General features: G+C 39.3%; 2 protein-coding genes across 4 annotated transcripts in view; both read right to left on the reverse strand.

Moving 5' to 3' along the window:
* Positions 1–12,595, reverse strand: part of LOC119732221 (chloride transport protein 6-like) — a 33,829-nt gene extending 21,234 nt beyond the window's left edge. Inside the window, exons 1-9 of the mRNA XM_038205654.1 lie at positions 12,310–12,595; positions 10,674–10,739; positions 10,121–10,252; positions 8,242–8,308; positions 7,955–8,061; positions 6,066–6,192; positions 5,348–5,474; positions 3,852–3,898; positions 2,772–2,857 (exon numbers count right to left, since the gene is read on the reverse strand). Of these exons, the coding sequence (XP_038061582.1) occupies positions 2,772–2,857; positions 3,852–3,898; positions 5,348–5,474; positions 6,066–6,192; positions 7,955–8,061; positions 8,242–8,308; positions 10,121–10,252; positions 10,674–10,739; positions 12,310–12,393 (843 nt within the window). The 5' untranslated portion in view covers positions 12,394–12,595. The remainder of the gene's footprint in view (positions 1–2,771; positions 2,858–3,851; positions 3,899–5,347; positions 5,475–6,065; positions 6,193–7,954; positions 8,062–8,241; positions 8,309–10,120; positions 10,253–10,673; positions 10,740–12,309) is intronic.
* A 658-nt stretch (positions 12,596–13,253) lies between these two features.
* LOC119731782 (vesicle-associated membrane protein 2-like) overlaps positions 13,254–23,915 on the reverse strand; it is a 28,890-nt gene continuing 18,228 nt past the window's right edge. For 2 of the 3 annotated variants that reach the window (XM_038205051.1, XM_038205049.1), the window contains one exon: positions 13,254–18,106. In XM_038205051.1, the coding sequence (XP_038060979.1) occupies positions 18,075–18,106 (32 nt within the window). In that variant the 3' untranslated portion in view covers positions 13,254–18,074. Of the gene's footprint in view, positions 18,107–23,541; positions 23,564–23,915 lie in introns of all 3 variants that reach the window. The other variant, XM_038205050.1, reaches the window with a different exon arrangement.

A 23,915-nucleotide genomic window follows, 5' to 3' on the forward strand; every position in this document is an offset into this window, starting at 1 on the left:
AAAAAAAAAAAGTTATGTTGGCGTAACGGGCCAGAAAAAATAGGGTAGGTAGGTCGTTTTTTTTTTTTTTTTTTTTTTTTATCCCAGCAACGAAAATGACATTAAGCCGGTAGTAGTACACGATAACAAAAGAAAACAAGGCTACACACAATATTTGTATACTTTTAAACTCTGAGTGACATTTATTTCACTTTTTATGTCTTTCTTTTATAGTTTCTTGTTTTTGTGCAAATAAAAACAAAACTGTCAGATCGAGGAAAATTTAAGGAAGGCATGGTAGACCAAGGCCTGCAGTGTGCTTCAGGACAGATGAGGCATGAAGCCAACTTGCTGTTTTTGGTGTATCTGTAAAATGATATATTAAAAATAAAAACCATGAATTAAGAAAAGTTCTGGCTGTTGTATTTCAGTTTTCAGTATGTTATATTCAAATTATAGGCATAGGATAGGATAGGACATTCAAGCAATATTTACCTTTTAGCGTTTAAATGGCCTAGATATCAAAAAGCGGAATCCAAAATCAGACAAAATGTTAGCCGTTTCATCTGCATCGACATCTTTATATGGACCCGAATCTTCCTTTGAAGTTTGTATTTTTAGCACGGTGTAACCCGCTTTTACACCATCGGCACAGCTCTGAGCGATTACCCCCAGCTCTAGATTCAAATTTATCCGCATTAAACGGTCGAAAATGACCGAAGATCCCCATTTGCCCTTGATGGAAACACTGTACGCTTCGGTACCGGGCGCCATGATGCGACGGCGTACGCGCGTAACCACGGGCCGGGGGCCGGCCGGGTCGCGTCGGCCGCCGGGGTTACAGAATAGTTTACCATTTTTAGAATAAATATAATCAATTGTTATCGTGCAAAATAGTGGAAAATTAATTAAAATAATTTATATTATAATGAACTATTTTTGTTAACATGGAATAAATATGTAGCAGTTCGCGCCGTGCAACAGTCTAGGACGAGGCTATACATGTACTGTACATATGTACATGTACATGTGCATCTATCATGCATGCATGGTGCATCGATCTCCGCACGCGCACTGCCTGTAGGCCTGCGTGATCTTCTGCATGTTCGTTGTGTCATGGAGAGGAAGGTGCAAAACATTGTGCACTCCAAAGTTCCACGCGCGCTATCGTTATACAATTGAGGAGAAACGGTCAGAAATGGTTTCAAAACGTATTTAAAATTCATTTCTATAGATTTTAATTATATTTCTTCCCTCCAAAAAAAAAAAATATCCAGGGTCGGCCGCATTTTTAGGGTCGGTCGGGTTACGCCAACATAACACTTTTTTTTTTTAGGTCTAAGTTCCTTGGCAACGGTTTAAAACCAACGTAAGTTACGACTTGTATTTTGGTCATCGCAAAATAAAAAGCGTCTCTTCTTAGCCAGTTTTAATCGCAGGATGCGTCGTAGCTATTGTAGCGGAAAGTGTAGGGACTTGTAGCTAGTTTATTTACAACGTCATTCCTATTGCACTAACGTTAAATCACGGTGTGTTGGTGACTGGGCGGAGCTTAAGTGCCCAGTGGCTGAATGCGCGTACGCTATTGGTTGCCTAAGGCCCATAGGTTTAGTACATGCATATGTGTTTGTACGGCGTATGCATGTTCACGTGAGGGCTATTCACGTGATCGCGCGGAGGAGTTTTGCTGTGGACAGCGGACGGTAAGGTCGTATGTTGCTCGCGCTCTGTGTTTGGGTAATGCTGACGCGCACTGTGTAAATTGCGCTGGTCCTTACGGTGCTGAAGTTGCGCTGTGTGAGGCTGACGCGCAGCCGTACTAGTGAATGTACTGTACGATACTGACGCTAGCTTGCATGGGTAAAGCGTAAATCAGGTTAAGGCTGACAGCGTATATTACTTACATTGGCGTGCATTACTTACACTTGCGTGTGTTATTTACATTGGCGTGCACTACTTACATTGGCTTGTGTTATTTACATTGGCGTGCACTACTTACATTGGTGTGTGTTGTTTACTTAGTGTACGTTGTTGACTTCGTGTACATTGTTTACTTAGTGTACATGGTTTACTTAGTGTACGTTGTTGACTTGGTGTACATTGTTTACTTAGTGTACATTGTTTACTTAGTGTATATTGTTGACTTACCAGTGCATTGTTTACATTGGGCGCATTGCTCAAGCTGTGTGCATTAATTGCTGCTTAGGTGAGCTGTTAGCTGACTTGCAAGTGTATTTAAGGGACCCTGATAATTAACCACCTCATTAAGTCTCAATCACTACTGCATATTTCTTGATTATTGTATAATAAATTACGATCATATTTGTTGTGCCGACAATCCTGTTGTCCAGGTGTATTTGTTGTTGGTTTAGTGTGCAATTAACGGTGGGTAATCACAATCATCATAATCGGCGGTATATTTCCTCCAAAACGGACCTGCTCCCTAGGCCTTGAGGTCGCTCTGAGTGGTCTCTCGTCTTGGGAAAGCTTGCGTTCGGGAAGATCAGCTACACTCTAATAGGTGTCAGACTTGGTCCCAACGAACTTAGGTTTGGCCCGGGGAGATCCCCGCCACACTATCGTAGGGATACAACGCGTCACAGCGCTGAGAATGCATCGTAAGTTGCAATGAGTTTCACGAAACAGGGTGCTGCGAAGGGTTAAGTCAGTATATCATCAATGTACTTTGACTGTCAGCAGGAGAAGGCTAAATTCAATCATCATCAATCTTAATTGGTGTGGAGTCATTGATGCCACGATGGCAGATGAGCAAGGCAAGAGGGTTAACCTACCGTTCTCCAGGTCAGCATTTGATTCCAAAAGGATGAGCCCTCCTCTAAGCTGAAGAGAACACCTCCAATAGGAGCTCCAAAGGCAGCTGCAATGAAGACAGTAAACGTCAAATCTTCATCTGACAAACTTTAAACCCATTTCCACCTGTACTACATTGTATTACATTGTATTTCATTGTATTACATTGTATAGTGTTGTATAACATTGTATCTTTTCCCTGATGACTCTGTCAAACCAGTGCTTGGGCGGTTTTGGGTATTAATGGGAGTACTAGGCAGGGCAGTTTGGGGCGGTACAGTGAATAATTGGTTCTAGGCCAACACCGGCCCTAGTCTATGAAAGAAATCCCCTCGCACAGCAAGGGTCTATGATAATGCGAGCAGATTCGGCGATTAATTATACAAAACAAGACTGCGTCTTGACCTTGAGAGTCTGACCATTCAGGCTCGCCTTCTATATCGGGTCTTCGGCAACCTGTTGTTGTATTACAAAACATGGCATCCAAATTGACCAATCAACAGCTTAGTCCACATTTCTGATCGAAGTGATGTCACAGTTTCTAAAGTCGACTCTGATTGACTGCCGCACAAGATCGCATACAATTTGCATGTTAGGATATATCAGACGTTCGACAGTGGCTCTGCACACGTGAATGTCTGATCCTCAGACCATACCAGCCCATTCACACAAAAAAAATTACGCTTAATTGTTGACATGCACCTGCAATTACTCAAGTACATTAATTTAACAACCTAGTAGTACAATTGTTGGAAATAAATATGTGATGATTTGCCAACTTTTGCCATTTATGAGGTGCTTTAGGAATTTGCTTTAGGGATTTCAATGATTTCACATGGCCAGAGAATGAATCTGGACTCATCCCAGGAACTGCTGCAATAAATGCATGACTGACTCATCAATAAGCTCCGGTCAATTTCTTTGCTCAACTTTAAAAATGATTATAATGCACCTATTTTCTTAGTCAGTTACTTTATTTGAAAAACTTGACGTGTGATCATTCTTGACCAAATGAAAGTGCAGTAGCCAACATGTGATTGAAAAAGTGTGTTTTCACTTACCAGCAACGCCCGCTGCTGCCCCACCCGAGACAAAATCTCTTTTATCCCTGAAACAAGTAAACAAACAAAATAGATTTGGCTTAAAAGATTTATTATCAGTGGTCGAAGTGATATCTGCTTCAACCACTGTACGAATGTGTCCCTGAGCTGTAGGTGCCGGCAAGAAATACTCGGCTCGCATCGTCTCTGCATCCGCTTACTCTGCAGCTGATGAGATGTCGGACCTGGCAGTTCCAGCGTTGTTTCTTGCCTAGTGCCGTACAGTTATGGAATTCCCTAGATGGTGATACATGTGCAGCAGGTGTGCATTCATTTAAGTCAATGGCCAACAATGGATCCATTTAATTATTTCTAGTGTCGCTCGTTATTGTCCCGTTTTAAGTCTGTCACACTTGTTCTTGTTTTCTCATGCTTTTTCTTGTTTGTTGTCTCTTTGACGGTTTTTGTTTTCTTCGCCGACGCTTCAGGTGTGTGGGGTTGCTGTAAAGCAACTTGTATTGCTTTCTCTTTTCCCACTCTACCTGATTTGTTTTGTTTAATAATAATAATAATAGTAATGTATATTGGCTCTTACATTTCTGCCGGATAGTTGAGGTACATGTATACAACACAAGGAATGTACTTTGCAATTAAATACAAGACAAGACAAACCTAGTAAAGTTGGATCAAGAGCACACAAAACTTTTATTCACTTGATTCAGAATAGCTATACATGTTTTCACTGAAACTTTTTTTCTATTCTCTGGAAGTTTTGTGTATTCACTGGAAGTCATGCATCTGGTGAACACAATCGGCTGAATTTAGCCATTACAAGGTAATCCTATACAATAGCACTGCCCGGCTCTCTTCACCAGCTAGAAAACAAGGCTATTAGTCACAATTGAAAATCAGTGAGTCAGTCAATTTGTCAGTCAGTCAGACAATCCATCGGTCAGGTACAAAGAGAGCACTAGGCTGGCCCCTCTCGGACTAGCACACAAAAAGCAGGACATTCTAAATAGACTACAATTCGTCGCGTCAGTGCAACAAGGTCGTATCTCCTAAAATGACATAAACCCAAAACACGAGTTTTAGAATGTCAAAAGGTCATATCTTGCTTAAAATAACCTGGATGTACACACAAAGTTAATGGACGTCGAGATACGACCTTGTTGCACGGAGCGCATTCGCGCGAGATACGACTTTGTTGCAGAATCGAGTTACGACCTTGTTGCACTGACGCGACGAATTACATTAATTTGCTAAGCACTACTTTTTTGGCTAGGCAGTTCCACAACTTTAAATCCTAGATCTGGGATTCTGGTAAAAGGTTATTACCAGGGGCTGTGAATGGGTAGACAAATTTAAACTTCGTGTCACAATATAGGAATTTAGGCTTACAAGAAGTAAATGTCCAATACAATGGAGACTGGACTACTCTCGAGGCACTCCGCAGCAAAAAAGCGAAATGGTAAGAATGAGGTGGCTTTTGCTAGAGTTCAATCTTTCAAGCCTACCTGTCGGTCCGGAAGTAGGGAAAGTTAAAGTTGAGTTTACGGAATGTGATACTCTGAAACTGGGGGATCCCGGCCCCGACGATCGCACCGCTGTGGATCATGGGCCCCTCCTTACCAACAAATAAACCTAGAATGAAACAGAAACAAAATGCCACTACACCATCCGATCAAGCGGTGGAATTTTTAATACAGATTTTTTATCATTCAGTTTAAATTTCACTATTTTATTTCGACACAAGCTACAGAAAACAACTTGAACATCCCCCAATTTGCTCCATGGTCTCTGATTGTAACTGCATTTACTTGCTAGTGGTCTTCTTGGCACATATGAATATCCTGCCCATTCGACCTATCAGAGAGTTCCCACCAATTGTTTCAACATTACAGCTCTGGAGTGTTTTTGGAAAGGCCCGGTGGTCACTGAATCCTGCAAACTATACCCAGTCACTGAGAGGGCATTTCATGTGGCACTTCACTTCACGTCAATTTTTGTTGGCATGACTGTGGGCTGGATGGGTACTTCCGGTGAAATCAGATAACCGTTAATTAGTCAGTTTTTAAAAAAAAATTAGGATAACCGGATTTTGAAATCTCTGATTTCTCCCACCACTAGTTCGATCCAAAAAAATCTATGGATCCTGTCACTCGCACTAAAAATGGTTAATTTTAGGGGTACTCCTGTAGCTAGATTGTAGGAACATTTGCAAAGCTGTCTTACCTCCAGAGACGCTGAATAAGACCCCAATGGCCTTGGAGAGAAGCGTCTTCAGTCGGACAACATGGGGGACCTTGATGCCATTAAGGTAGCATTTGATCTCTGGTATGCCTGACCCAGCAGCAATAGGCTGTATAATGCAGGAACAAATAAGAAAAAAATACAACTTTTCTACAAAGTTGAAATTTAACAATTGTTGACTGCTGTGATGTGGGATATGACGTTTTGAACACCCGAGGCGCGCATATAGCACTCAAGGCAAAGCCCAGGGTGCTATGCGCCCCTCGGGTATTCAAAACATCATATCCCACATCACAGCAGTCAATAATTGTTTTGTTATACCTCTGTCTTGGATTCTTTGGATTCTGATGTAAAAATCACGAAAACAAACAGCAGTAAACACAACAATCATGACAATTGAATGTCAACTCACATGCACGTCGCTTGCTCAAAACAGCTGATCATCTGCTAGTTCGCTGCTCCCACTCATGTGTGAAAACATGGTAAAAATAGCATGGGTACCAACTTTACTTAAGCGTTTAACACCGTACGTACTGTACCGTACGTGATATCCCACAGGGAGTGTGCCAAGACTTTTTATAAACTTAACACGTGATCGTTCTGGGCCAATGAAAATACCGTACAGTATTCAAGACAGAGGTATAACAATGGTATTTGGTGTCAGGGAACATTTGATTTCAATGAATATTTCAATGAAAATGTCACTGATTGCAGGGCCTGTGGCTATACATAAATGATTCAAACCAGCTAGCTGAGCCTCAGCAAGCTCGGACGTCAATATACCTAAAACATAATGACGTCATGCTTTGTTTACCTGTGCGTCCCACCTGGCTCTCGTCGGAAAGCGTACATGTATGTAAACAAAGCATGACATCATTATGTCTTGTAAAGTTGTCTGTACTAGTGAGAAGTAGGTTATGGGCTCAGTTCCTGTCCAATGAGATTGTTATTCTCATATAGTATGATGTGGTTACAGCAATATCCAATTCATTTTTTCACACTTTCATAAATTCTAGTGAGGTATGTTCAAAATTAAAAAACTTCCGCACACTGCTTACTGACTGGATTGATCTAGAATAATACAAATCAAAAACCTTATAGGGGGCTTGAATTTAAATTCCAGCAGGATGTTTCTCAAAGGCAAAAGAAAGAAAAATGAAGGAGACAAGAAATGAGAAAGAGTCAAATTCCAGATCAAAACGTCAGGCCCTCATCAACATTTATGAATATGTTCAAAATTAAGACTAAGGATAAAGTCCCACTTTGGATTTTAAAAAGTATTGTAAATTGAAAACAAAGAGGCAATGTTCGAAAATATATATATATTTATTATTATAACACCTCACCCACAGATTCTGTGTCTTGACTGGCCGAGAGCGTGTCACATGGTTCTTTCTATTTTTGCTATCTTTCTGTGCACAGCCAAAAGTACTATACCCGCAGCAACCAAAGTACTATACCATTAGCAACCAAGGTACTATACCCATGGCGCGGTATTTGTGTGCAAATGCATGCTGGCCTGCGCGTTGAGAATTGTGCGTAGCGGGTATTGTTTCCAAGAGAGCGCGCCACAGAGTTGGGTTCAAACAATTCGTGAAGGGGTGGTTTGGAAGAGAGAAATACATTTCCCACCAATTTTGTACTGAAATAGAAATTTACTTTAACTGTTTTCAGATTCAAATAATTTAAGCTATTAAAAACCAAGCAGAATCTGTGGGTGAAGTGTGATTTTTATTGAATGCTTTATCTCGTGGTGAAGGAAAACTAGTCTCACTCGGTGATCCATGGAGCATTCTATTTTCCCTGACCACCTCGGGAGGCTAGTTTTACTACACCACTCAAAGCGTTCCATATTTGTATATTGACCCTACCTCTATTGCAACCAGTATGCTAGCAATTAAGACAAATCCAGCACCGAATCCAAGCAGGATGAGAAGAGACAGAACAAGGCAGCCATCTTTCTTGCAGACAAGGATAGCTGAGGTTGCATGTTAAGGCCAACAACAAAATACAATGCAACAAAACAAAAAACCCAAGTAGGCCTGCAATTCTATGATTATTTTTTGCACAATTAATCGTTCAACTATTGTTCCCTTTTCATCTACATTTTCTAGGATTAAAAAGGAAGAGCTGATAAATTCTCTATTTCAAAGGATACAGTCGCTAACAGTGCTGTATTTCAAATCGCTCAAGTACTTCACAAAGACATCAATGAAAACAGCAACCTGCATGTTAAAACGAAAAATGCAAATTTCACACTATAAAAATCAGCTAAAAACCATTCACAACAAACAGATGATACAATGGAACGCCGCTTTAACGACATTCATGGAATCCACAGAAAGTGTTCGTAATAACGATCGTGCGGTATATCGATTTTGAACCGCTGGTACCCTCTTTTGACCAATAGTGAAGTGGCATTTCTCACATTCCGCGGCCGCACGAGGAGTCGTCAGGAAACTTTAGCAACGGGTGGTTTTCCCTTTTATTCCTTGGGGAAATAATAGCCATCTATCGCTCTTCAACATTCAACATTGGGTCGTTTGATGTTCGGGAATTAAAAATGGCCCAAATAGTGTTTAATACATGTACAACCGGTAGATTGTTTGTTAATCTGTTGACTTTTTTCAACAACAATGTTCGGTACGTTTTGTACATTAACACCGGGAGCCAAGGATGATGTTCGGTATAGCCGAATGTTCGGTATAGCGGTGTTTGGTATAGCGGCGTTCCACTGTACCTACTTTTTAGCCTATTTCGCTCGGCAGAACTGCCGAGAACTTGACAAGTCTGTGAGCTTAAAGGAGCATTATGGCCTGAAATCCGCCCAAAATTTCATGTTTTGGATTAATTGTTTAGTTTAAATCCTATTTCAAAGGTCTGGTTGAAAGGAAACTAACCTAATGTCTTACCGCTCCCGAGAAAAGACAAAAAAACCTGGTTGTTTACATCGGACACGGCGGACATTTTGTGGTGTACGTATACGTATTTTAAGCCGTGTCTATTCAATGTACCGTACACGTTGTGTGTGTGTCAATTAATACACACAGCACCAACATACAAATGTTGTTTCTTACACGTCCGCAGGATGCAAACCACTGTGCGGCAGGATTCATAACTAGCACTGAACAGCTCGATTTTTTGAGAGTCAAAATTTGACCCCCGAAATTCGTTCTCGCATTATTTTCGCAAGAATGACACAAAAACGCCCAGTTTTTAAGGATGGTTGTGTGGACGTGTGTAACCTACTTTTAAATGCTCTTTCCAATAAATATCATTTTGTTTAAAACGCGTTTTGAAGACCAATGCATTCCAGGCCATAATGTCCCTTAAATCCTAACAGAAGTCAACCCATCACACCCCAAACATGTTTCGTTGGAATCTGTCAGGATGGGTACAGTACCCCTAAACTGACAGTCTTTTACATTGGGTTGGCACACTTCCAGAATCAAAGTCAGAAATAGGTGTGTGCAGTTTCCCACATGGTGTTGGAATTTGATGTATATGGTTCCTAGTCAATCATGCTAGGGAGTTAGGGTTAATAAGCAGCTTTCCGAAGTCTTTACTTGGAAAAATAAGATTTTACTTGGGAAAAAAGTGTTTCACTTTGGTCTTTTGTCCAATTTTATAGTTATATTTTCAATTGAATGTAAACATTCATAATCATTGAGTACCGGTAGCTATAACTGCAAAATATCCAACAGCAAACATCTCTGCTTCTGTGTACTCATCTATAGATGCGAATTGGGCTGGATCAGTAGCTTTGTGTGAAGCACACGTGAATGACACTTATCCCTTGTCTGGGGATCTCATGTTGGACATACTACGCGTCCCAACTATAGCCATGGCCCAACTATGGTCGGGACGGTCCGGACTATAGTTGGAACAGTCCCAAATGTAGTCGGACTAGTCCCAACTGCACTTGGGATCATCCCAACAATAGTTAGTTTGGGCTTAACAGACGCAATTCGAGCATGAGACTTGGTTTCTAAGTGGGGGAAGAGAATTTTGTTATTTCAATTATTTTTGGAACCTACGAGGCCTGTGCCGACACCGATCAACGCGGTAACGACCCATCGCATCAGTCCAAGATGGCGGCTCATCCAAGTGTTATCGTTCTCCACCATCTCTTGGTAAGGAGCATTGTGGCAGATGTCGTAATCCAAGCTCTGAAGACAGTAAAAAGGAAAGGAAAAAAAAGGAGCAAAATCAAGAAAGTAAACTGACTGAAAGTGAGCAAGGACTTAAACCAAATTCAGCCAGTTTAAGTATCCCGACTGTGTGCACAAATCAAGATACTTATGATAAACATTTCACCATGTAAAATTTATTTGAAAAGGCTAGATCAAAATTCCAATGAAATTTTGAAGGCTTTTGGAAAGTTTTACAGTAAATTTTTTTAATGTTCCAACTTATGATGTGAAACACTTTTTTTTGCTTTCATGAAAAATTGCAATACTGCAGATTCACCAGATCAGCTTGTGTGCATTTATTTTGCTATCTTTCTCCCATGCTATTTAAAAAAAAAAAAATACCAAAAAAACCCCACAAAAAACCAAAACAAATTTGCCAATTTGTCAAGAGCCTCACCTCATAATCTTTAACTGGTAGCCAGTTGTTGCCTCCATGTTGCGAGTAATCACCAGTCAGTAAACCCTAAATGAAAATGGATACAACATGTCACAGTGAAATTGTTACTTTTACGTAGTGGCTATCGTTACGGCAGCTGTAACACGATTTTTCCACTGCTATCGGCACAGCATTGCAAAAACACCAATGTTGCAATCTACATCACTATTCATAAGATGGAAATTTTGCGTCGCGGTTGATGTTTATCAAATTAGGTTTTGCCCATCATACTCGATCAGTGTGTTACCTCCCGAGTGAAAGTCTGAAGAAAAAAAAAATTCCATCTTTAATATGAATAGTTAATGCGGTACCTGCTGCTATGTACATCAGATTCGAACCAGCCAACCGATCCCGTTACCTTGTAGTAAGTCGAGTGGTGAGACATCTGCACTAGAAAGCAGGGTTCGAGTCCCACCCGAGTGATTGTTTCCAACTTTCACTCGGGAGGTAACACTGTTTATAAGTCGGTGAAGGACAAAACCTCATTTGAATCTACATCACATTTAACTGTCCTTCCAACCAGAGCGCTTCGGTAGCTACATGTGGAGGTTGGTTAAAACATTGGACTACAATGCCAAAGGTCCTGGGATCAAATCTGTGCGGTGAGAATTTTTTGTTCTTTTTTTTGTTCTTTTAATAGTTTTCTTTACTTTTTATGTTTTTAATCAAATCCTACATGATGTACTTTGTATTTTAAACATAGATTCAATTTGTTTTCCAAGTGATTCTTGGTTTTGGACAGTTTGGAGGATTTATTTAAAGGAGAAATAAAGCTTGAGAACCCTTCGGTCGATAGTCTGGTTCCAACAGTCAAAGATCCTAATGTTGAACATCGTAAGGTCAGGGATACGGACGGTCTACTGCCATAGTAGCCACTGTTACAGTGTTAGCCCAGGTTGGACTCCTCCGTTGTGTACATGCGAAATGCAATGAAGACATCGTCCAACCTGGGCTTAGCCACTGTGCAACTTAATTAAAATACAAGTAGGCCTAGGCCTATGATGTTGTACGCCGCGCCTACTTGTTGGATTCTGTTGTTGATTTCATCTGACATTGACCATGTTGACAATGTCTGAACAGAGCTATAATTATATAAACCATTCCTTCCCCCCCCCCCCTCCCCCAGAAAATTGTAAATTCTGCTCATCAGATTTGAAAATCAAGGATCACAGTGAGCAATTCCTGGGAATCCTGGATTTTAATTTGATATCCAACCATAAAAAAGACAGGAACTTTTTGACACAGCCCATCATTCTTTGAATTGTTAACTAAAGTCAAGTTTGAATAGGAAGGTTTTTGTAAGGGCTATCAAAGTAAACTGGGTAAACGGAAAGATTTCCATATACGAAGTTCACTCAACACCCTGTGTACAAACCCTATGAGATTGGACTGAAAATTTTTAAGTGTTTTCTAAGAAAATGCTTGTATTTTCTCACTGCTCAAATTGACTTTGAGTTTGACATGTTTGATGACATGAAATTGCTATCTGGGGGCTTGTTAGTCAATACAGAGGAAAATTAGTGAACTTCGTATATGGAAATCTTTCCATAAATTCTTGCCAAACACTGCCACAGATTCCGAGGCGAGGCCTCCTTACCACGTCGTCACTGCCTCCGCTCCGAGTAGAACTCGTTCTGTCCCGCCGACGACAATTCGGGCAACAACCGCACAGCGAGTCCATTTCTGTCCCCCGAAAAATCACCACAGAAAACCACGTAAAACAACTGCAACGTACTTCTGTTGCATAATTAACACCACCAAAACATTCTCACAGGCTTGCGACGAGAACATTCAGTTATGCGGACTTTAAACATGTCAAACTTTATCAAAACAAAAGTCCAAAAACAAATGTTGCCCCGTGTTCCTGAATCAGCTGATCAATATAAAAATTGACAGATTTGTAGAGCTTGGTCTCCGGTGCCATTCAAGTGTGCATAAAATATGAGGCGGTTACAAGACATGAACTTAGCAGACGATAATCTCGTGTCGAGCACACGCCCCCTCGCGGCAAGAAGTCAAGAAAAGTACTCAACATGAAAAAAATTTGACAATTATAATTATATTAACAGTTCCTTTCGTTTCAAAGTTGTAGCCATCTGATTTGGAAAAGACTTCTTATCAAGTTCCAAAGGTTGAACATATTAACATTTTGAATTCAAAGAAACTGGCATCCCGAACAACCTAATTACTTGGATACTGGTCGTTTTTTCCCCAGAAATTGTTGAAGTACTTCAAACGAAAAGTGGTTATAGTTGCAAATGCATGACTGGTTCAATACTTTTTATTGCACTGAGCAAAAACACAAATGAAGTTTCTATATTACAAAAACAAGCCTTAAATTTAATTTGTTTTGTTGAAATATGAGCAATTTCAGTTAGTCACAAAAAGTTAACGAGGTGACTTTGAACTGAACTGTACTTGCTTTGCATAATTTTTATCAGTTATGCTCTGTATAAATAAAACACATAAACATAATAAAACCCCAAAACAAAATGGAAAAAAAGACAATCCATAAAGAATTTCAGGCACAACAAAACAGAATTCCATGTTATACAGATATTTATTTTATTGACATCGAATTGCATCAAATGGAACATTTCTCTTGGAGGCTAGCTAGTCTTGAACATTAATGTTTTGGAGGGGCAGACGTCAACATACTGGCGGCCAACTTTGTTTTATAAAACAAGACCGGTAATTACAATGTAGCATAAAGACAGCTTCAATTCACATATGGTTTTCAGTGTGTGAGCTCAGGAACCAGACAAACATGGATGCTGCATGGAAAAGGCCAAACCCTGAAACTTTTGGGTAAATATACATGTATATATTTTTTTCATCATCCCCGGCCAAAAACAGAAAATTTTACCAAAAAAAAAAAAAAAAAAACCCAAGAAAAAAAATGCAAAAACAATGTGCATCATTTTTGAACATTTCTATCAAAACATCTCAGCTATAAAAGTTTTGGACAAATGAACTTTTTCTGCTGTTGTAAAATGAAGATCTTTATCCAGATTTTTTTTGGGCAGAGAATATATCAGATATTGCTGAAATTCTGGCAAAAAAAAAACTGAAGAAATTTTGCGGTGGAATATTGCACGACCCAATATTTTCCGACAAAGTGAAAGTGGAAAATATTTTTGTAATTACATCAGAGGTGGTGACAAAAGTTAAGTGTTAAAAACAAAAACTTAGTAAACAATATTTTACTTAACATTACCTTTTGCTAATAAAATTCCTTTGCAGATATAGTGGGTTAAAAAAAGATCTAAGAAAAAGTAGGCAGAAAATTGCTATCCCTTTCAAAAAAAGAAAAGAAAATCATGCAGAATACTTTTTGCAACTAAGCAGCAACCGATTTCATAGACGTGCTATAGAGTGCCGAAGTCTGACGTCAGCTTTGTTTTGGTTCACGTGCTAGTTTGCGTGCTGATGTCTTCACGCACTTTAAAATATGCGCGTCAACCAGAATATGGGCACACTTCGGTACTCTATACAGACAAACAAATCTCAGATGATTTTAACTTGCAAAAATATCAGCGGAGAACCAGTCGAAGGTAATAGACATTATGCCCCATTTCCACTGGTAACCACATTCTGCTTATCAAGATTTTGTACGCTTAGCAACTTGCATAGCACCAGCATGAAATTGTCCGCCAACTGCTTACATCACAAAGATCAAGTAGGTAAATGACAGTTAACTATTTATAGTTGTTTAGAATGCTCATAGTTTCAGTTATATTTGTAAAGAATTTTAAGACCTATAGATCAATCCTGGCACATGATCACAGTCAGTACACTAAAGAGGCCCCCCTCGATGGAGAAAACCTATTGTACAAAGCAATAGCCCATGTCGGATTATCTGAGCAATAGCTACCACAACGCTTCCGCGCCATTGAAGGGGGCCTTCTGTGATAGAGTGCCCCAATTGGTCTACAGAACCACCAAGAGAAATGATGCGACTGCATTTTTTTTCTTTAAACAATAAGGAAAAAACCAATACAGTTAACAACACACGGCCACGTTCACAATTAGTAGTATTGTCTTTATGTACAAGCTACACATCTCTGGAATGAATAAAGGAAAGCCGTTGAATGTAAATACAGACGCGTATATCTTAGTATTTAAAGATAACTACATGTACTCGCAAATATTTCCCCCTTTTTTCTCACTCTAAAATTTACTCAATCTCTATCATGTACTAATTCTGAAGTACCACGTGGTTCAACACTTGTAAGTTGGATGAAACGATTACGGTTTCACAACATACACAGGTAGACTTCTTAAGGTCCGAGTATTTGTTGTTCTTTGTTTGTTACTTTGCTATTATTATTTTACACTACATTATCCACAATGATTTCTTCCACAAGGTGTCAACAAAAAATTCTTTTTTTTTTGTCTTCCAAATTTAAATTTCTGTCGACTTTTGGTGTTTATGTAATGAAAATAACACTTTGCATTTTGTTGTGTGTGCAAAGATTGACCATAAAAAAAATGAAATGAAAAACCAAAAAAAAAAACCAGGGGACCCCCACCCCCCAAAAAATAAAGTTTGTTACATACACCGTCAAAGTACATTTATCCAGTTTTGATGTCAAAGCTGGCAGATTTCGAATTAGGAGAATCACATATGAAAACCAATGGCACTGTAGTCATGTGAACACCTTATTTGTTTCAAGTGAATAAATTTCACCCAACACCTACAGAACATCATTTTGAGAAAAAAAATCAATGTGGATTATGTCGTTTTCGTATCATGTTTTGAAAAGCGAAAAGACTTTTTTTGGTTAAAAACAGATCTCCCACGTACCAACTCACAAGGGTTAAAACACTTTTATCATAATTGTTTGACACTAATAGCTTTTTTTTCTCTTTACAATATTTAATACACCAATACACGTTTCACTTTAATATTTAACAATAAATTTTTAAATACCTACATCATAATTTAAATATACATGTACTTTTTTGTAATTACGTCAGAAGTTACTAGTATAATTGAACGGAGCTCAAGTCAAAATGCAGACTACAGGACTAAAAAAAAACAACTAAAACAAAAAACAGAAGTTAACAGAAATTGTACAAAAAAATATTATTCATTAGTCTGGAAAACTGGATGAGTTTTTAACTCTTTTTAATGAGTTTTATTGGAAAATCATAATCATAGTTTTCATTTTTTTTTATACTGGAACATTTTCTTGGCTTAAGAATTACTTTTCCCTAAAAAACTTGTGGGAAAAATTGGACCAGCATTTTTGGCAAAACATTACAAAGACCATTACAACTTTTTATCCCGCGGTTGTATACTGCATTCTTTTATACAAATTAAGATCTTATTGTTTCACTACATAGAAGATATCATTCAACATTAAGCTGGTTTCTGGACAAAAAAAATCTGCTTGATCTGGCAAATCTTAGGTCAGGTAGGCGCCCTGGGTTGGTTCCTGCCGTTTCCGAAAAAATCCTGAAAATTTTCGTATAGGTGTTTGTTGGTGTCAAATATTATTCATTATTAATATGTCACATATTATACAAATAGTGAATGTTTGCGAGTGCAATGGTAAGAATAATTGTAATAGGTGACAGATGGAATGTTCCATTCCATGAGGCAAAGCCAAGTGGAATGGAACATTGTTTGGATATCCCCATTGGTTTTTGTTTTAATACAACACCTGAAAAAATCCTCGTCATCTGATGGGCATAGCCGCCAAAAGTGTGACCATGCAATGGAACTTCCATTTACCGTGAAATGGAACTTCTATTCTTAAGGTGCGGCAGCACCGTGTGATTGGACAAATTAATCAATGACACGTGATCAACAACCCACCAATCAGATGACCGGGATGTGTTCAGGTGTTACATAATTACATGTATTATTAACCAACAAAATACTTGTCATGCTGAATTCAAGATTACAGTTAAGAATTTCAATGCAGGTAAGTTGCCAAGTATCTGTATTGTACATGTACATCCATTGTGCCTTGAGTATTCACTCGGACAACGGCTGGGCTTTGCTTCGTCATGTTCTATTTTTGAATATTATCTGACCTACGATCTCTTATGAGAGGTCAGGATTCTCTGGTAAGGGAACCAGACTAATATCACATCAACTAAAAATGGCCTTCATGAGCCACAATCACCAAATATGTTTTGATTTTACATAAACTTACATTTTCTGTACTGGGAAAAAAACTTGCGGAAAACAGTTACTATTATTTCGGTGCTTGCAATTCTTTCTACATGTTGATGACTATTAACAAATCATTAAAAGATATATAAGTATATCAGCATATCTTAATTCTTGACGTTTCTATTCGGTTAACAATGTTTTTTTCACTACAAAAACTCAGAGACCTGAATACGGACAACTCGGTCAAAGAATTAAAACTTTTTTGTTTATCAGCTAAAAAAACAAACAAGATCGAAGAGGATATGCCAAACATTTACATGCATACACAATACAGAGAGAAATATACAGTCCTTAATAATGCCAATAGAATTAGAAGGGGATTAAAAAAAATAGGGTCACAGGGTTGGAATAAAGGGGTGGACGAGGGAAGAATTTAAGGAAACATGAATATTCATAGGATTCCTGCAATCTGATTGGTAAAAGGGAATCCAAAATTTGCATGATTTTGCATGTGTAATTTACTCGGAGGGACACCACTTGTGCTTGAAATTGCTCTGACAGCAAATTGTTGAAAACATTGAAAGGCCAAATGTGTGTGTCTTTCTAGCTTAACTGCTGCAATCATTTCTATTTGCAATGCTTGCAGCGTTTTTTTTAACATCTGCAAAGTTCTCAAAGTCTTGAGCTTTACTGACCCACATTCGGGTCTTGTGCCTAGAATCACACCATGCCCAATAAATGGCTCAGACTGGCACTAGACGTCTAGAGTCAAACTTGACTACTACATGTACATGTAACAGACCATAGCCTGTGCATTTTACAATTTCTTGGAGGTAAATTAGAGATAGAAACGCACTAAAAAAGGGGGTCCAGCAAAGGTGACAGAGAACTATGGTTTGTAAAAATTGTGCTCCAAAACCGTCAGACAACGGACTCATTTACTTTCCGTCTTTCCGAGGGAAAGAAGGTATATGAATTTAACATAATGTACATGTAGATTAATCATAGTGTGGACAAATTTGAAAAACTACTGGAAATATTCTCCACTGATGGAAAGATACGTAGATAAAAAGGAAGGATGGACCAATTGGTGGAATAGGGAACAGGGAGAGAAAGACACAATTGAAGAGAGTTGACATCTATTGGCAAGCACTATTAAATTCCTTCTCCGCCACCTCATCGCATCGGGGTTTCGTGAACTCCTCTCATACTACTTCTTGTCATCCTGGCTCCCTCTATTTACCTTTCGTATTTTCCACAATTACAACTGTGAAAGAATGAAAAAGCAAGGGAAAAAAGTTACAAACAAAATGCAAGTGCAATGCTAAGGAATCATAAACAAATATTACATGTACATTCTCTTGTTCCTGACATCTGCTTGACTTTTATTACAAAGTCTGATGGAACAGTAAGTTCTAGTAACTTTGAATCCAGTTGTCTTGTTTGGGTTTTTTTTCTGGAATATTTCGAATTTCGGAACACTTACGTATATGCACGAGTCACCTTCGGAAAATCAAAAGGGGGTCATTTAAGTTATGACTCAAAAAAGAACTAACAAAGATAGAAGTTAACAAATGATAAGGTAGAATTATACAGCGCCTGAATAAATCCATGTCATCTGATGGATGGGTGGTTGATCGCACGTCAATGAACAATTCGTCCCAACCCAGGGCCCGTCCGCACCGCAAAAGTAGAAGCTCTATTCCACGGTAAATAGAAGTTCCATTGCACGGTCACTCGATTTGGTGGCTCTGACCAATCAGATGACAAGGATTTATTCAGGTGTTGTATAAAACAGATAATGAATGTTTCACATTCGTGCAATGGAAAGAATAATTTCATTCAGTGACAGATGGGATGTCCCATTCCACTTTTAACATTCCATCTGTCAGCTCATGAAATTATTCTTACCATTGCACTAAAAAACTTTCATTATTTGTATATTATACAACACCTGAATAAATCCCCGTCATCTGATTGGTGGATCGTTGATCACATGTCACTGAATTATTCGTCCCAACGCACGGCGCGCCCATGGCGCGCAGCGCACAGTGCAATGGAAATTCTATTGCCCGGTGAATAGAACTTCCATTGCACGGTGTCACTGCTGCCGGTGGTGGCGCTGTTTTAAATCGAGATAAATTGAATATGATTGTTCTCAACCTGTTGAACAGTTTGCATAAATTAAATATGATGAACTTGTCAAACTTTCAAACAGTTTTAACCTGAATAAATTGGCTATTAAAGTCAACTAATCAGATGACAAGGATTTATTCAGGTGTTATATGAAAGCAAATAATGAATGTTTCACGTTCGTGCAATGGAAATAACAATTTCATTTGGTGACACATGAAATTCGCCTCGTGGAATGGAACTTTTCATCTGTCACCTCAAGAAATTATTCTTACCATTGCACTCATAAACATTCATTATTTGTATACTAACACATGTACCGGTACCTAGAGGTTCGCAGGGAAAAGTAATTGGTTAGAATAATGGATTGCTGAGGGAGGGCTGTTACAACTGATAATGTAGTAAAGAAACAGATAACGTATCACCTACCGAAAATGTCACAAAAATTGATCGATACTGTATCACTAACCGACAATGTAGCAAAAATTGACTAGTAGTAGATTTTACATGTACTTCATCATCAGTTAATTGTTGTTACATTATCAGTTACGACCGATAGTACATCTGACTACACTATCAGTTAAGTTTTGTTACATTATCGGTTGGTGATACAGTATTGGTCAATTTCTGTGACATTACCAGTTGGTGATACGTTATCCGTTTTTCATTTTACTACATTATCAGTTGTAACAGAGGGCTAACATTTTTGGAAGGTATCGCAGGGAATGACACCACTTGTCACGTTATCTGTACAGCTTAGGCGTACTGATACAAGGTAGTCACATGGGGAAACGTTCTTCAACCAAGGCATCACAGATACTGTATATACAAATCTGATTTTGCTAATTAGGGCTGTCCACTTCCGAATAAATGAATTTTCAATAATTCGACACTGTGTTTGACCGAATATTCAAATATTTGAAACTCACGGACCAAGTTTTACATGTGCCAGTTGCAACTGCATGCTGTGCCAGTCAAATCTTGCAGACAAGCACCCCGGTTCAAATTTGCATACGGTGATCAGTATTATGGGCCGCTGATCGAGGTTTGCGTGCGCCTGTTGTAGTATCAAGATTATCATGTGTATACATGCATCGACATATTTTTCAAAGTAACTGACTTGCTGATGTATTTTAAAAAAGAAGAAGCGGCACCTAACAATAAAACGCCACAACTTTACTATTGAAAATGACTTCACCGTCGTGTGTATACATGCAAATATTGTTTTTCCTGAATATTTAAACCGGCAAAAAGCTTTTTGAATATTCAGTTGATTTTTGAAATATCTACATACTCGGTATTCGGGACAGCCCTATTGCTACTTGCACATCTAATCACGTAACAAAAGGTTAGTTTTGCGGTTAATGTGCTTAATTGTACACTCAAGTATCTAAGTGCAATATCATATTGCATGCTGGGGCAATTAACTTTCAAATGATATTTTACACTGACATGGCATATATTAGGTAAAAAACGAGGACCTACAGTGGTTTGGAAAAGCAACAGAAAAAAAATGGCGTTTTTGTGGTTAATGATTGCTAGCAATCCCAGAATGCATCTGGCTCCAGTTTTTGCATAGCAGCCGATAATCGTTATTTTGGTTACTCCAATCTGATATTCAGCTGGATTTTTGAATTGCCCTTTTCACAACATTACAGCATTTAGTTCCCCTCCCCCAAAAACATTTTTAAAAAAACAGTGAGCTTACATGTATTCCACAGTTTACCCTGTTCTGATGTACCGTACATGTACATGTACATTCACGGAAGCCATAATCAATGGCTAAAACATTTAGTTCGGCAGATAGCTGATGGGATTGTGCCTTTGAAGATACAAGCATGGCATTTGGCACACAGTATGACATTAGAAAGATATTTGGCTATAGGGCCATCGCAGATTTGTCCTTTGAAAAAATAATGGTAGAACAAGCAAGGGCAGCCATTTTGAAAAAATTGAAAATTGCTTGTTATTCCACCTATATTTGTTCAACGGACAGATCCGCGATGGCCCTACAGCCATTGTACTCTGACTGTGTGCCAAATGCCATGCTTGTATCACCAAAGGCATAATTCCCCAAAATATTTCCCAACTCTGCCCCACTAATAAGCCATATGCGAGTAACCTACATGTATACCCTTTGTGATTTACATTCGAAAAACATCTAGTACACTGACTTGCTCAGAATGCTTGGCACATTTGAACTTTGAATTCTCCAGACCAAAGACACTGTTGCTAATCACCTGATTCGGGGCAAGCTCTTGCATAGTTACGTAAGAGATGTTCAGCACCAATACATTGTTCACAATGGGAGAGGATGGCACAAAGACACCAGACCATACCGGAGCTGGGGGTTGCTAGCATAAGGCTTGCCCCGAATCACGTGATATAGTCTCTTTGGTCAGGAGAATGCAAAGTTAAAACGTGCAAAGCATTGGATTAAGTCAGCGTTCCAGATTTTATTCAAATGTAACTCGCAAATGGCTTATTGTACCAGCTATTGTACAAAGCAACAGCCCAATGACCAAGTATCAGAATACTGGTAGCTGTTACAATGCTTACGCCATTCAAGGGGGCCTCCGTGTGTACAGTGCTGATGTGCTCGGTTTGGTCTATACATGTCACCACTGGTGCTATAAAATAACCTATCGTGACTAGGGGTGTGCATCGGAACCGAATAGTGCACCCGAGTACCCGACCGCTGCCAGGAACCGATTCCAGATTGTGGGATTGGGTACCCGTAACCAACTTTACAAATCACTGAATTACTTCCCAAATTACTTAGTTACAGATTTCACGTTTATGTGCTTTTTAACGCAAGACAAACGACCCTCGTGAAAGTTGCAGTGAAAAGCTTCCAGGTATAAAGCTCTTCAGACAACTTCCAGAATTTGAACTTTGGGGTTGGGTTTCTTTTTACGAGTACCCGGATACCCGTGTTTTACTTCAATAGAGTACCCGGTTCCCGCACTACCCGTAAATGCACACCACTAATAGTGACCCGTGTGGTGACCTCTAGGATCTAACCTGTGACCTACTGTGACCTTTGTGGTGACCTGAGATCTAACCTTTGACCTCTACACCCACTGCTTTTCACTGAATAAAGTTTGTGCTCAGTGTTTTAGTGTTGCTTTTCCCCTTTTGTACCTTTCCCTCCATTGAAGACTGTTTAAATGTCAATTCTACATATTATGTACATAATACAGCAAAGGAACAATTCCCATTAGAAGGTGCTGGACGTACATTGTACTTACTGGCACATCTTTACCATACAAAGAAAGTAAATACACAATGAAGTCATGCACAGTCAGCAAGCTACATGTATATATGCTCGTGAGTATACAGAGATCCAATGCCACAAACATTGATGCCAACTCAAAACACAACACATTGAATTCACTGTATGCGACATAACATGCCAAGCTGTCTTGCTGGTGCATTACCTATGGCAGCACTGAATCCCAAGGAAAGTTTGAGAGGATTTGAGAATTTGTTTTGCAGGAAGGAGAGGGTGGGGGGGGGGGGGGGGCTGCTGCGGCAGGGGAGGGGGAAAGAGCGGGGGCAGGGAGGGGGAGCCAAACAGACAGGGGTGGGGACGGCAGTTAAGACGTGGGTGGCAAAATGCCTGATGGCAAAATCATTTGGTGTCTGCAACCATTGGAAAGACTTTTATTTTTGCTTTGTGTGCAAACAGATCCACCTTGCTAGTAGACTGCTTCACGTTCTCCACATTATCAAGTCTTAAAGGGGGGGGGGGGGGAGGCGAGAACCAGTCTACCCTGGCCACAAATGAAAAATTGTCAAACTTAGGCCAATTTTGTTCAGTCAAATTTTCCTTACAAAATCAGTACTACCATACAAATGGCATATCACACTCACATTTAAGTATCATGCAAAAAAGAAATACTTCCAGTCGTAGCCACAAACTTTGTCACAGTTGGGGATTGTGTACTGGGCTGAATAGGACGTACAGTACCTGTATGTATGGATGTGTAACCCAATCTGATACAAACTTAACCCTAACCCCCTAGGTATAGGGTGATTTACTAGGACCCTTCCTCATCCTTGCAAATCCCAACACCATATGGTAAACTGTGCACATAAACAGTTGGACTCTTTTTATTCATGGTATGCCTAATCCCACATACAGCACAGTCAGTTTACTAGTGCAGTACTCATCCTAACAGATCCCAACAAAACCTGGTGTTGGACTTTGGCTGGTTGGGGATTGTTTAACCCTAACTCCCTAGCATAAACTAGGAGCCATACTCATCCTGGCAAATTCCAACACCATACGGGAAACTGCACACACATATTTCTGACTTTGATTCTGGAGGTGTGCCGACCCAGTGTAAAAGACTGTCAGTTTAGGGGTACTGTACCCATCCTGACAGATTCCAACAAAACATGCCGTTGGGGTTTGATGGGTTGAGTTCTGTTAAGGTTAAGAGATGTCGTTTACATACTCTGAACATATACATTTTACAACCACTGACCACCATACTGGGCTGTGCACAAGTACTGTACATGAGGCAAGCCATTAAAACAAAAAATTAGACTCGTTAAGCATACCTTTAGCCCTGTGTAGCCCACACTGTAAAAGGCAAACAAGTGAAGCCAAGTGAAAAATGCATTCATCGAAAAAAAAAAAGAAGGGGAAAAAACAACAAAGAGAGATGGAGAAAGCAAAGAAACAGAAACGCTCAATGTTATAGCTGATGGTTATTCAAACACGATATGAGATGAATTAAAAAACGAAGAGACACTTGTTCGGAACTCAAGGCACTGGATGGAATGCTGTACGCAAAAAACAACACGGATCTGCAGCCGATTTCACGAAACACGTAACTTAAACGCCGCAACTGTGAAACGTTTCGTGAAATGTGTCATAACTGAAATGTGGTGGAAGTGGATTTTCGCCACTTGTGTGATGTTTCGTGAAATTG

This window comes from Patiria miniata, unplaced genomic scaffold (assembly GCF_015706575.1).
Source record: "Patiria miniata isolate m_02_andy unplaced genomic scaffold, ASM1570657v1 HiC_scaffold_24, whole genome shotgun sequence".
NCBI classification, from domain to species: domain Eukaryota; kingdom Metazoa; phylum Echinodermata; class Asteroidea; order Valvatida; family Asterinidae; genus Patiria; species Patiria miniata.